This window comes from Achroia grisella, unplaced genomic scaffold (assembly GCF_030625045.1).
Source record: "Achroia grisella isolate CSIRO2021 unplaced genomic scaffold, CSIRO_AGI_Agris_v1 utg1080, whole genome shotgun sequence".
Taxonomy (NCBI): Eukaryota; Metazoa; Arthropoda; class Insecta; order Lepidoptera; family Pyralidae; genus Achroia; species Achroia grisella.
In genome coordinates, this window is record NW_026712570.1 from 1,468,570 (window position 1) to 1,484,840 (window position 16,271).

At 34.1% G+C, this 16,271-nt stretch overlaps 1 protein-coding gene across 1 annotated transcript in view; it reads right to left on the minus strand.

Annotated features, from left to right (window-relative positions):
• Window positions 1–2,502, minus strand: part of LOC131842295 (pregnancy zone protein-like) — a 42,613-nt gene extending 40,111 nt beyond the window's left edge. Inside the window, exon 1 of the mRNA XM_059190837.1 lies at window positions 1,851–2,502. Coding sequence (XP_059046820.1) covers window positions 1,851–1,927 — 77 coding nt within the window. The 5' untranslated portion in view covers window positions 1,928–2,502. The remainder of the gene's footprint in view (window positions 1–1,850) is intronic.
• Window positions 2,503–16,271: the final 13,769 nt, after the last annotated feature.

Genomic DNA, 16,271 nt, shown 5'->3' on the forward strand with positions numbered 1-16,271 from the left:
ATGATTTAACAGATGTTTTGAATTTATTTAAGGGTAATTCCAATATATCCTTTGGTATCTTATTGTAAAATTTTATACCTATTCCCATAAAAGATCTATTAACTTTTTCTAAACGATACTTGGGGACAGCAAGTTTGTCTTTAAATCTAGTATTAATATTATGAATATTGCTGTTTTTTGGAAATAAGTCAAGATTTTTATGAACATATAGGATATTTGAATATATAAATTGAGAAGCAACGGTGAGAATATTTGCCTCTGAATTTCTCTCTTAATGAGTCACGACTCTTCATACAGTAGATCGCTCGAATGGCACGTTTTTGTAACATGAATATATTTTTAATATCTGCCGCTGTTCCCCATAATAATATTCCATAAGAGAGTAAACTATGAAAATAACTGAAATAGACCAATCTAGCAGTATCAGTATCAGTGTACTGTCTAACCTTACGCACGGCAAAAGCTGCTGAACTCAATTTCGCTGCAAGACTTTGAATTTGTGCACCCCATTGTGTTTTATTATTCTGATGTATAAGCTATATTACTGTAAAGTTTCATCAAAATCCGTTCAGTAGATTTTGCAAAGACGCAAAATTGTGGGTCCATACATACTCAACAACTTTCACATAATTTTTTTTTACTGCATTTTTAGCCGACTTCAAAATAGGAGGAGGTTCTATATCCGATAGCAATGTATGTCTTTATGATCAAACCAATACCTGTCTAGAAACAGTGTTATCAGTTCGCAATCTAGATATTCCATAGAGTCAACTGCCAGCTTTCTCGACGTGCGCCGCGAGAGGAAATCTGCCGTGATTATTTAATTTCTCGCTCGTGGGAATCTGGAGGGTCTCAGTGAGATTGAATTAATTAATCTTATTACTTGAATATTAACTCGGCCTCGGTGGTCTAGCGGTTTAGTACACCATCTTCCCATGGTCGCGGATTCGATTCCTCACAAGATACAAACATTTATATTCATGCGTATAATTGGATCAGTGTGGATGTTTTCATGTATTTACATATTTATGTACCCGCAAATTGGTCCGCGTGGAATTTAACTTTATTTTTCTAAAATAAAAGTAGCCTAAGTTACCCCTTATTACATCAGCTACCTGCCAATAAAAGTTCCGTCAAAATCGGTTTAGCTATTTCAGAAATTAGCAGGAACAAACAGACAGACAGACAAAAATTGTAAAAAAATATATTTTGGTGTATGTATCGTATTTATATTCATATACCTACATGTAGTAAAAAACGGTTATTTCTATATTACAAACAGACATTCCATTTATTTATATGTATAGATGTATAGATTGACAAAAAATATAGTATAAATTTGTATCATTATTTAGTACCCATAAAACAAGCTCTGCTTAGCTTGGATCTAGATGGCGCTGTGTGAATTATCCTTGTACATATTAGGTATATCAAAACATAAACCGTCCTCATAAACTTTAGGAATTGTCAGTAGTGTGGTCTGTTGACTCTATTGCTAGCAAAGTACCATGTCAGCGTGCCTCCACGCAGTCCCCCTGGAGACCATCGTGATAAATTCTGTATGATTTTGCCACGATGGGCTAACTGACCTGACCTCATCATCCACCACTGGTGCCCCGCAGCGTAAACCGCTAGCGCAGGCGGGGACATCATTCCATTATCATGCATTAAAAAACCTTCATTTGATAGTTGAAAAAAATATTAACATTAAAAAAAAAAAACAAAAAAACCACTCGACAATTAACTAATAATCTTAAGTAATATTAAAAATAAATTTTAAAATTCCTTTTTGCCAGTTGACTAAAAATCTTAATATTAATAAAATAATAATATATATGTGTATGTAATACCTGGTAATGTTATCTGATAATCCAGCTGCTATATAATATCGTGAACACAATGCCAAAGTTGATAAAACAAACCACATTTTCGTATCAAATTATAATTCCTTGATCATTATTATTAAAGTTTCAATATTGATTTATCAACGGTCAACAAAGCCAAAGTCTCCCGGTGCCAAAGCCTCAAAACACTATTAATTAACAGTGTATAAAAAAAAGACAATTACACTACTATACACACACTTGACACAATACTTTTCGCGTAACAAAAGAAGGAAACGAACTAACAAATAGAATTTGAAACAACACGCAAAAACTATATAGACTTTAGTCTATGGAAATCAAAAGCGTAATTAAAAACAAAATATAGTGATGAATTTCTAAAACGTAATAACACTGGCACACTAGATTCGTAATAAAAAAATAGTATTCGAATGCGTCGATTTAAAACAAAAAGGGCATGAACTTAAATCTATGGAAAGCAAAAGCGTAATTAAAAACAAAATATATCGATGTATTTCTAAAACGTATTAACACTGGCACACTAGATTCGTAATAAAAAAAATAAGAATTCGAATACGTCGATTTGAAATTCGAACTAGTTTTGTAACGGAAACGGAACCGGTGCGTCCAGCGGGATGCGCGGGCGCCGACGACTAGACCGGTGTTGGACGCATGCGCAAAGGTCGCCGCGAATGTTGAATTATGTGCAGATGTACACAACTATTTTTACCGCTAAGTGACATTTTTATTGTTTTAATTTAAATTGTAGAGTCAAGAAAAAAGTCGCATAAGATGCGAGTTTTTAATTTGAATCTATACTTCTGTTCGCTTATATCTTTTAAATTACGTAACGGATTGTAGTGCAATTTTTAGCAATAGATAGAGAGATTCAAGAGGAATGTTTATATGTATAATAAATGTACGCGTATCTATATCATTACATAGCTAAAACAAATCGCTGTCTATCCTTATGTATGCTTAAATCTTTAAAACTATGCAACGGATTTTGAAGCTGTTTTCTTTAATAGATAGAGTGATTCAAGAGGAAGGTTTGTATGTATAATATATGTACACTCGTGCGCAGCCGGTGCGAGTTGCTAGTTACATAGTATAATATAATACATGTACACCAGTGAGAAGCCGGGGTATTTCGGGCGTATTCTGTATAAAAAAAAAATGAATCTGATCATGAAAGATATCAGAAAAACCACAATCTATTATGAGGGACTTTATCAACGTAATAGAAGTTGAAAAAATCATTATTTATATACATGGTTTTTTACATACGTGTTTTTGTGCGCGATAATTTTAGAAACTGTTTAACCGATTTTGGTGCATTTTAACTAAAGTAACTTTCATTTAGTTTTTGGGCCATTCAAAACTGTTGCAAAATTAAAGTAATAGCTATTGTTATTTTTTTTGGAACTACTCTAAAGCTATTGGCCGAAGCTGGCCTTTAGAGTTTCACCGGACGATAGAAGGCACTCCAAACCCGCGGAATGACTTATGGAGCGGCTGAAGGCCAACTCTCGCCTGACAGATACGACTTTAGTCTGAGTGCACCGCTAGGGGTTCGAACCTCGGCTCAGACCGTCGTAATATCGATCCCCGTTTGAACGGACGGGGTTCGATCAGAGGCTGAATAACGTGGGTACGTTCATATCGTAACCAATTCTGAGATTAGCATCTACCATTTTCATTGTTTGTCACGGTTCATTTACCTATTTTTTTATTTGTATGTTATGATACTTCGTCTGCTTTTTATTTATTTCTTTATTCAATTCAGCCTATTAATGGCTGACATTATAAATACTTTATAGACTAACATACATATGAAATAATATTAAAATTTGAGATAAACTGAAGCCCATATCCACTCCACTGCCAATCTATATTGATGTCAAATTTCATTGAAAGATTCAGCCGTTTAGTCGTTAAATACCAACAGATACACTTCAATCATTGTATCATCATATATAAAATGTATAATTTCTATTTTTAAAGTATGTACTTCCAAATTCTGTACTAAACAAGTAGTGTAATGTATAAGTATGCCTGGAATTTAATATCCAGGAATAGTTATTACTATAAAAAAACAACTTCAGCATTTACAATACAATATTGTTATTAATTTGTAAAGATATTCACACAATTATGAAATAAATAGTACCGATAAAAGGTTACACACCCCTGGCTGGGTTAATAGGTCGATCATCGACCGCGTTAAAACAACAAATACAATTTATTTGTATGGTCATTTTAAAACCATACAACTGATTGTCAATGGATACGGTTTTTACGTATTTTGATTATGGTCGAGTCATGATAACTGAGTTTCATATGTTTTCGTAGTAGATAAGTTAGATTTTTTTAATATGTATTTTGAATGGTAGTCTAGCAGTTTTACACACCGCCTTATTTCCGATGGTCGCGGGTTCGATCCTCGCACGGTATAAACATTTGTATTCATGAGTATGATTGTTTGTATCGGTCTGGGTGTTTTCTATGTATAATATGTAAGTGTATGTATTTACGAAAAAAATATCTAGGCATGTATTTGTATCAGTTATCTAGTACCCATAACATAAGCTTAGCTAGCTTAACTTGTCTAGATGGCGCTGTGTGAAAAAAAAAAAAATCATTTAATATTTTTTATGGAAATGTATTTTCGTTTTGTTTTTGCATTATACAGCTTGGTAACAGCATAAATAATTATGATAAATTAATGGACCAATTAATTACTGAATACTTCGCCCAAAATCCATAGATCTATCTGTGATCTTATTTGTGATTGAATTTAGATCTGTAAATCCTATATATTTATATAGGATCTATAGATCTAAATTCAATCATAAAATCTTAATTTTACGTATTTATCTAAAATTAAGAGAATCACGGGATCTTACTACGTATTACTTATTGTTATTGAGTTCCTAATATTTTGGCAGTGTTACAACCGCCATGATGACGGGTAAAGTGAAGAGTAGCAGTAGATGGTAAATAAAATTATGGCCAGACTTTGGCTGTATAGGCTGAGTCCTTTTGCCTTTCCCTGAAATGGAAAAATCAAACAAAAAAAAATGGGCAGACATATCCGTATACCTTCATACGTCATCGTTTGTTGCTACGATTAAAACTCACTTTATACTAGGGTTGCCAAAACCTTAGGCAGCCCCCTAATTCGATGGCCTCGGAGGTGTGCGCCTGTACATGCCTCCACAAAGGAGTAGGGCGAAATAGGTCGCCCTAACCGTAACGAGATGAGGCCTGCCCTACAACATCTACAGGGCGAGCCGTCGCCGTCGGAGCTGGGGTCGAAATGCACATGTGAATCACCTGGTTCTGGCATAGGCGCTCGTAGGTACACCGTGTGGTTTTTGGTGAGTACAAATCCCACACCGCCCCGCCCTCCCTCCGGCGGGGTGACGGTCTTTTAAAGAATTTCCACACGTTAAAAAAAAAATAGGATTGCCAATTCCTTGGAGGGGCGCATGGGCGCCTCTGATCGCCGCAAGGGCCTGAGGTGTGACCGCGGGGACGGTCGCATCTCCAAGAAAAGCCCGAGAAGGTGGCGCGCGTATCCCTGCGCCTTCTCGAGAGAAGTGGGGTGGACCCCCAAAATAAAAGCGAAGGGGCTCGCAAACTAAAGCGGGCCGACGCCGCCTGAGTTGCGGTGGACTGACATTCGATCTCGCGACTCCGACTATAGGCGCTTCGTCGGGATACCTTGGAGTTTTTAGTGAGTAGGAGTCTCACAGTACCCGCTTGCCTCCCCCGGGGCGGGCGATAACTGATACAAATACATAGATTTTTTTTTTTTGTAAATACATACATATTATATATAGAAAACACCCAGACCGATACAAACAATCATACTCATGAATACAAATGTTTGTGCCGTGTGAGGAATCGAACCCACGACCATCGGTCGTAAAGCGGTGTACTAGACCGCTGGACCACCGAGGTCGTCAATAATGCTATGTCTAAAAGAAATACATGTTTAATAAGAAAAATGTCAATTTGATAATAATAAATTTACAGGTCATGTCCATTATTACACTTATTTTATAATTCAATAATAATAATAATATAATAATAACACTTCTTTAATAAAAAATCATTTTGTTTGCGATTAAAATCATCCGTATATAATAAACTTTTTAAATCTATAGGCAAGTTATTATATAATTGTATGGACTGGTAGTTCATTATTACTTTATTATACATAAATGAGCGTGTCCCTAATTATTTAGTACTTAGAATTTCGATATTCACTAAATTCTAACAATCTATACATATAAATAAAATTGGAGTGTCTGTTTGTAATACTGAAATAACCGTTTTATACTACATGTATATGAATATAAATAAGGTACATACACAAAAATAACATTTTAAAAATTTTTGTCTGTCTGTCTTTTCCGGCTAATCTCTGAAACAACTGGACCGATTTTGACAGGACTTTTATTAGCAGGTAGCTGATGTAATAAGGAGTAACTTAGGCAACTTTTATTTTAGAAAAATAAAGGTAAATTCTATGCGGACGAAGTCACGGGTACAGCTATAATACATATGTATAACAATTCATTTAATCTCACTTTCTTTAATATCGTTTATAGAGCCATCTTGCGTAGTTAATTGGAACAACTGTATATTTAACTACTCTTTCAGCATGTGCTTACGTATGTACTTACTTTGTAATTTCGCTTCGCATTGGTAGATGGCGCTAAACAGTAATTTGTATAATATCAATTTTATCATTGTATCTTACAATTAGTGAAATAAATTAGTATAAAATGTTAATTTTTTTTCAGATAACAAATAAACATATAAAAATTCTAACTGTTAATGTTTCTGCCTCTATAATATTGGTAAAGTTATCAATAAAAACTCTTCTCATATATTTCTCATACATATAGCTATCAGTTACATTTTTATTATATACAAGCTGGTACCCGCGACTACGTTCGCGTGGAGTTTAATAAGTTTTTATTAAAATATATACAATTTTTAAAATAAAAGTAGCCTAAGTTACTCCTTACAAAAATTATCTATTTGCGAGTGAAAGACACATTAAAATCGGTCACGCCGTTTCAGCGATTAGCAAGAAAAAACAGACAGAAAATAAAAAAAAAATTTTATGTTGGACTTGTAACTACCGTATATACTTTCATATACATTTAGTGAAAAGCTGTTAATTTGAAATTACAAACACACGCTTCAAGACAGTTTTATTTATGTAGATAAGTATATAATCCACGAACAAGATAACTCAAAAACTACTTATGGACTTTATTTTCATAATTGTCAATATATTTTCGACCGAATTTTAAAAATGGAATCTCCTTCTTTTATTTTCTATCTTATTTTTTATTTTAAAAATAGTTTTAAATAGGAAAAAGTTCTAAAGTAACAAAAAAAACGAGATTCCATTTTTAAAATTCGTAAATATATTGATCAGTATGAAAATAAAGTCCATGGTGTGTCTGTACAAATATTATCATTAATCGATTTATTTTTAACAAACGCAAAGAGGCGAAGGAATTTGATTTTATTATGCCAACCCACTTCACGGCCAGGAAAACACGTACATTAGATGAAAAAGGAGCAAAACACGAACTTATTCCTTTTGTCCTTATGAAAGCGAGCGTCGGATTTTGGCAAATAAACCTCGCTTATACTCATAAATAACAATAAAATCGTTTCTTTTTTTTGGCGCGCAAGGCATGCATAAAGATTAAACATTCGGCTGGCATTAACTCGCCGCCATATTTTATTTTCGGCTGAATGTACAATATAGCGAAGTGAAAACTGGGCAATAATAATTAATTTTTATTTGGCGCTGACGCCGGGGTGGCCAGCATTCAACGCTTGGAGTGTTGCCAGGTGGGGAATACCAACTGAATTTTTAATGGTGGCAATATTAAACAATTGAGTTAGCTCTTTTTTGTGATGTTATAATAAGTGCTTTTTTTGATTGCCTTTCGTGGTGTTTGCATTTTGTTTCTTTCCTTTCACTATACTGATGAGTGTTTTTATGGTTGGCAATAATATGTTTTATGGTTAGTACGTAGTTCACAATTTTATATTTTGACGACCTCGGTGGTATAGCGGTTTAGAACCACTTTACGTCCGATGGTCGCAGATTCGATTCTTCGCACGGCACGAACATTTGTATTCATTCGCCCCGTATAGCCCCCCCCCCCGTATATGTAGCTTTTTTTTTTTTTGTGGATGATAATGGAATGGTGCACCCTCCGGCGCTAACGGTTTACGCTGGCGGGGCACCAGTGGAGGATGATAAGATGAGCATGAGGACAGGTCAGTTAGCCCATCGTGACAAATTCACCAGGAATTTAACACGATGGTTTCCAGGGGAAACCGCGTGGAGGTCGACCTGACAAGGTATATTGCTAGCAAATGGGGATATCAATCCACATTACTAACAATTCCCTTCCCCCCCGTATATGTAGCTACGCCACTGAATTTTATTTCAGTTCAAGGTTAAGATAAGGCGCATGATATCTTATGTCCAATTTACACTCAGCCCGACTGGGCAGGGAAGTGAACAGCGCGAGAGCTGCGTTTCCAGCTGCGTCACCCTCAATGTCAGGTTACTCCTGGTCCATATGTAATCGACAATGTCCTGAGTGGTATCCTGGGCGTCACATAACGTGATGTCTATAGTGCTGTTCATGTTTTTTTTCGGACTACTCTAATGCTGTCGGCCGCAGCTGGCCTTTATAACTTCACAGGACGATAGGGGGCGGGTGCAGATGGCACTTCAAACCAAAGGAAGGACTTATGGAGCGGCTGAAGGCCAACTCCTGTCTGAAAGCTGGTCATATATGTATGTAGGCAACTATTACTATTACCATATATTTATAACATACATATATATATATATATTATTACGTGGGTCGTCTTGCTGGCCATCCAATTACGTAAAAAAATATTAAGAAGATAAACGTACTACTCTATGGTACTTAATAGATGAAATAAATATTGTTTGTATAAGAAGGTTACGCTAATTAGAGATGAACCCAGTATTCCTAGAAAGATACACACGATACTTTCTTAATAATATGAAATATTATAAGACTCACACAGAGCAACACACAAGTTTCTTGCTTATTCTTCTTGTGATGAGTCTGCATTCCGAATAAGCGGTAGAATAAAAAACTTGACTATTCAAAAGTGCTTATATTAAGTTTATTTGAATAAAGATTATTTCTATTTCTATTTCTACTCTTTTATTATTTTCTTGCTCAAATGAAACGCAAGTACGTAATAATTCCTTGTTAGTACTTAGTAGCCGATTCTCAGACGTACTGAATGTGCTTATAAAATTTCATAAAAATCGGTCAAGCCGTTTCGGAGGAATATGGTATCTAACATTGTGACACGAGAATTTTATATCTATACATATAAATAAAATTGTAGTGTCTGTTTGTAATATTGAAATAACCGTTTTTTCCTACATGCATATGAATATAAATACGGTACATACACCAAAATAACATTTTTTACAATTTTTGTCTGTCTGTCTATTTGTTCCGGCTAATCTCTCAAAAGGCTGGACGAGTAGCTGATGTTATAAGGAGTAACTTAGGCTACTTTTATTTTAGAAAAATAAAGTTAAATTCCACGCGGACGAAGTCGCGAGTACAGCTAGTATAAAATAAACTTAACTAATCTTACTACATGGATTTATATTTTGTTTAATTTTGCTACCATTACCATGTGTTACCACCACAAACATTCAGTGCGGAAATCTGACCACCGCTCTCAGGTACCGTTACCACTTCCTGTAATCAAATTTCGACATTTATTGTACATTATTATCTACATATAATAATAATAATCTCAGGACAATTCACACAGCGCCATCTAGACCCAAGTTAAGCTAGCTAAAGCTTGTGTGATGGATATACTAGACAACTGATACAAATACGTAGATTATTTTTCGTAAATACATACATATTATACATAGAAAACACCCAGACCGATACAAACAATCATACTCATGAATACAAATGTTTGTGCCGTACGAGGAATCGAATCCTCGACCATTGGACGTAAAGCGGTGTGCTAAACCACCAGTTCGTCGTCATATAAATGATGAATTTTCATATAAATTACGCGGGCGTAGTTGGGAGACGATGCTAGTATAATATTTGATGCCAATATAATATTACAAGATTAATTTTTATTCAAATAAGAAAATTATAATTTCAATTGGACTGCTCTTCAAATCGCAATCAAATTTATTTGTGTTCAACAAACGTTGGAAAATGGGATCTAATTTAGAAACGACAAAAATAAAAACACATACACGTTCTCGTGCCTTCCTGAAACTCTTATATGTAATGTGAAGCCATATCACTGTCTATTGACTTCGAGAGTTTATGGTATCTGTGGTTTTTGTTGTCATAAAAATAGATTTTGGCGGGAAATCATTGAATGTATTGAAGCGTCTAGAAAGGTGAAACCATATGAATATTTATTTATTTATTAATTTGCATTCCATAGTGTTTCTTTTATAAATGATAATGGAATGGTGCACCCGCCTGTGCTAACGGTATACACTGGCGGGGCACCAGTGGAGGATGATAAGATGAGCATGAGATCAGGCCAGTTAGCCCATCGTGACAAATTCACCAAGAATTTATCACGATGGTTTCCAGGGGGAACCGCGTGGAGGTCGTCCTGACATGGTACATTGCTAGCAATGGGGTCATGAGTCCACTTTCCCACCATTCCATAGTGTTACAATAAAGGTTGCAATAATATTATTATAAGATCACTATGGACCCTGATGGGCGCAGCAAGCTACACTCATTGTACCCGAGTCTACTTTACTTCAGCAACTATAATTATTGCTGTACCTATACGAATTAAAATTTTTAGTTGATTAACCACACTCTATGGAACACAAATTAATTATAGCCCATCTATATCATGAAGATTAGGATTTGTTTTTTTATTTACAGTTGGACGATTAACAAGAGTTATTTTAGCTAATTCATCAATTGATGTAAGATTACATGATACTTATTATTAAACTTATTCTAAATTTAGTAATGACATATTGTAATTTAAATAATGTAAATTAAATATTGTAATGGGTGAAAACTGTGATTGGTACAGTTTATGCTGTAAATAATATAAATGACGTAGTGCAGTAACTTGAAACAGTCATGCTCGCTATAAAGTTCAAACTTGTGGTAAACTTCAAACGGGTCGATGTGCTCCTTCTAATATGTTTGAGTGCAATGATGGCTGGCTCATCCGTCATACTCGTGAACGGGTGCTGCTTGTGGGGACTGGTCTGTTCAGGTTGCGAACACTGATTAGATTTTTGATTTATTTTATATAGCATATGCTGGTGGTCACTCTATTCTCCCAAATTTGAATTTAAATGAAATAGTATTATTGTAAATATGTACAACATTAAAAAAAAAATACGAGCTGAGTTTTTTGTCAGTTCTTCTCATCTCGAAATCATTCCGAACTGACGGTAGATTTGACATATCATAAGAGTCTGTAATAGACCTACATGAATAAAGATATTTTGAATTTGAATTTGATACTATGTTTGTATGTTTGTAATAATTAATAATTAAAAATTAAATAATTAAAATATGTGAAAGCCACTGTGCTTTCACATATTTTAATTATTTTGCATAATATTTTTCAGATTCATAAGTTATCTGTCAAATATTCATGGAGATTATAATAACATTTTTTTTTATTTTTGTTGATCTTTAGATGAAATTTATTGTTATCTGTGGTTTTTATTGTTGTAAAAATAGATTTTGGCGATAGATCAGAGTCTAGAAGGATAATAAGGAAATAAAGCTAATATAAACCATATGTAAGTTTGTCGACCTCGAGTTGATATTTTGTTATCTGTGGTGTTTTGTTGTTATAAAAATAGATTTTGGTCATCATTAAATGTATTGAAGCGTCTAGAAAGGTGAAACCATATGAATATCTGTAGATCTTGAGATGAAATTTTATATTATCTGTGGTTTTTGTTGTCGTCAAAAAAGATTATGGCGGAAAATCTCTGATTTTCCGAAGATTTCTAGAAGATTTCTAGAAGGATAATAAGGAAATAAAGCAAGAAGTTTAAAGGTAGACTAGGCTGTACGGTCAAAGGATCTTTGCCTGTTCCAACATTGAAAAGGAGATGGAGGAGTATAGGGAAAAAAAGAAAATAAAGCTAATATAAAACATATGTAAGTTTGTTGACCTCGAGTGGATATTTTATTATCTGTGGTGTCTTGTTGTTATAAAAATAGATTTTGGTGCGAAATCATTGAATGTATTGAAGCGTCTAGAAAGGTGAAATCATATAAACATCTGTTGAACTCCGGATGAAAACTTATGTTATCTGTGGTTTTTTTTGCGTAAAATAGATTTAGGCGGGAAATCATTGAATGTATTAAAGGGTTTGGAAAGGTGAAACAACAGAGCAATTAACACTAGGTTTTATAAGAATAGAATAGAATAGAATACAAAATCATTTATTTAAATAAACTTACATTGAAGCACTTTTGAATAATCATTACACAGTACATTACATACATCTACCGCTCATTCGGAAAGCTGTCTCATCACAAGAAGAACGAGCAAGAAACTTGCGTGTTGCTCTGTTAAATAATTCTTTTATTACTTTACATTTTTAACTTTAAGGGTGTGAATACAAACCACCAATTAGCACTAATTCAATTAAATACTCAAATAGAAAATATATTGAATATATAACCAACTGGTTAAACAAGCAGCACCCGTTCACGAGTATGACGGATGAGCCAGCCATCACTGCGCTGACCATATTTTAGGGAGTCCAATGACCCGGCCCACCACGCCGCCACAATTCTGGACATTTTAGTGAGCATGACTACTCAAAACACTAGACCACGTCATAGCTACTTACAAGAGAAAAATTCAACCTGTACTTCTAAAAATATTTGCACAGTTTCACACAAAAATGTTTTGTATTAATTGAAGCGGGCGTGGATATGTGGATAAAGCATATAAAATGAGTCTATGCAAATACACGATGGTGAAAAAAATATTATATGGTTGTTAAAACAGTAGCAAATCTGCTGTGAGCAGTACAATGCTCGAACCCACAGGCGCCATCCTCAACCACCACTGGTCGACGTCAAACGTTGCGTCGATGACGGCATCACAATCGACCAGTGAGAAGCACCGCTCATCACGCGACACATATGAGCACCAATAAAAAGGATAAATACTCCACCCCTATGTAATTAAAAAAAAATTAAGTTGTTGCAATAAATGCTTCATGAGAAGAGGTCACAGTTTCATTTTAAAACACTTTTCCTAACCAAAAAACAAATTAACAATCGTTTATTTGTTTGTTACTAATCACACACAACATGTTCATAAGAATAGACAATACATAATACGACATAAGATTTATAAAATTGTGTTATTATGTGTGATCTGTAGTAATACAAAAAGGTCGAAGCTCAGCGTGGAACATTGTACAGGGAACAAAACACTGTTTTCTGCTTCATTATTACACAGATTCCTACAAAAAATATTTGGTTAGTAAAACAAGTGAAACCATATGAATAATAATTATATGATTTCAACAGACCAACATTGTGTTGGTCTCGAGATAAACTATAGATAGATAAAATGTTGTCTGTGTATTTCTATATTATAAAATTAAAACAAAAATGTGCGGGAATGTGTTGAATATATAAAAAGATCTAGAGAGGGGAAACCATATGTACATATTTCTGTTGATCTCCTGTTCAAGATGTTAGAATCTGTGGGTTTTAAAATTATAAAAATATATTTTGTCAGGAAAACATTGAATGTATTAAAATGTTTAAAAAGGTAATATATGTGTGCATTTTCGTTGATTTAGAGATTAACGTGCATGTTATCTGTGGATTACTGTTATAAAAAATATAATAGTAAATTTTGGCGGAAAGTAATCGAATGTATTAAACATGATTTGTCACCCGATCGCTCGGATTGATATCCTGTGTTCTCTCTAAATCTATAGATCTTTACAAGTTCATTTATATATTTTTTTAAATTCAGTTATGGACCCTCGACTAATTGGCCACCATGCGTGCTAATTTCTCGGAACAGATTCGCATAATTATTAGATTCAGTTCCAATTTTAAATATTGTCTTAAAATAGGTTTTTTTTGTTTACGCTAATAGAGAGTGTAATTTTACGAAAAATAAGAATTTTTAATAATTGATGATCGTGATTACCAGAACATAAGACTACATATAAATATGAAATACGTATATATATTATATATTCCCTTTTCTTTAATATCAAACGTAATATTTCCAACTAAAAAGTATTGACAACTTCAAGCAAGAATATCAAAAGTTCTTAATCGGTCTGACGCTAAATTTATATCTACATTTATTATGATATATTACATTTTCTTATATTTAATAATAGACTCTAATATATGTGTTTAGAGAGCTTTTTTCTTCGCTGTAAGGATATCAAGTTCGGAAAAAATTACTTAGTTGGTATTATAAATATTATCTTACTTCTCGTGATTTGTGGTCTCGAGAGTTTCTGTTATATGTAACTTTCTATTGCGATGATTATATATCAGTTATATTTTTATTATTTAATATGAATATCAAACACGCAAATAGTAAGATCTTGATGCATTTCTTGAGCACCAGCTTTCATTTCCTCTTTGTCCTTGCTTCTCTCCGGAAGCCAGTCCGCCAAGCTTGTTTAAATTGCCCACTATCCGATGGGTCTGGCCCAGTCCAACACATCAAGAGTGGATCTCATGGAGCTCTTTACACCAAGTTAATTAAAAAAATTATCATTGCAAAACGTTGAAAAAAGCACTAAAAAGTTCACTAACATTTAATTTAAAACAACGTTTTTTGATACTATGATTGTTACAAACGGGGATCGAAATTATGACGCTCTGAGCTGAGGTTCGAACCCCTGTACGACTATACTCTGAGGTCACCTCAGAGTAAAGTCGTATCCGTCAGGCGGGAGCTGGCCTTCAGCCGCTCCATAATCCTTCCACTTCCACCAAGGTGTGGAGTGCCATCTGCACTCGCCCCCTATCGTCCGGTGAAGCTGTAAAGGCCAGCTGAGCAGCTGAGATTTTAACAAATTCTAACTAGAGATTAATCTCTAGTTAGAATTTGTTAAAATCTCTTAGAAATATGTTACTCTGTAGAAATATAGTAGTATATAATGGTCAAGCGGGTAGCAAGTTCTATAAAAAAAGAGGTGAATTTTGTTTGAAAATCATTTTTATAATGATACTAGAGATCAAGCTTGCTTTATAGATATACTAGCTTCTCGCCCCGGCTTCCCCTGGTTGTATATGTATTACATTATTACAAATAAATCTTCCTCTTAAATCACTCTATCTATTAAAAAAACCGCTTCAAAATCCGTTGCGTAGTTTTAAAGATTTAAGCATACATAGATATACACGACAGACAGACAGCGACAGCGAAATTGTTTTATACTATGTATTGATTTCTTGAATAATTAATTATGAGAGTTGAAATTATGTCTTTTATTTTATGTTTAAAAGAAATATTTTGAGATGTATATTGCAGTTATAGCTGCAATAATAATTAAACAGTTCAAATTCCTTTTAGTTCTTGTAATTACTCATAGTACTAGTGTTTTATACTATGTAGTGATGGTACTCTGTGATGTAATCGATAATTAGATACACTTAGCGATGCATCGAGTATCAATCGAGTTTGCACTCGAACTATTTTACATAAAATACAAGTAATTAAGTTACAGCGCCCGTTCGAGCGCAAACAATCAGCATATTGAGAGTATTAATCGGGCGATATTGTGAATTTTAACGGTAATTGTGTACAAACTTGTTTATTGTGAATTCACTGGGTGTGAACATTATAATACCAAGTGTGAGCTGGTAATTAATTAATTAAAAACGCTGGACAATTCATATAGTGTCATTTAGAGTAAAGCAGAGCTTATGTTATGGGTACTATAATACATAGAACAGCACTACAAAAGTAATCTACATATAAATAATATATGACCCGTGCAAATACGTCTATATCTCACTTACTTGACATTTATCATTATATTCTCCTAATTTACATAATATATTTTTAATTTCGTCCGTTCCGTTGTAATTTCGATCCTCGTTTACCACCATCATTGTATAAAAAAAAGTTGTTTTAAATTCGATGTTGAACTTTTTAGTACTGTTTTCAATGTTTTGTAAACTGCTATGCCTGGGTCACATAATGCGGAATGAAAAATACAGTCTTCTGCAATTAATAATACAAGGAAGAATTCAGGGTTGCCGAAGACCAGGCACACGTCGTACTTCCTGGTTTGGGTTGAGTACCAGGTCCCTTTTTAGGACCGCCGCGGACAAA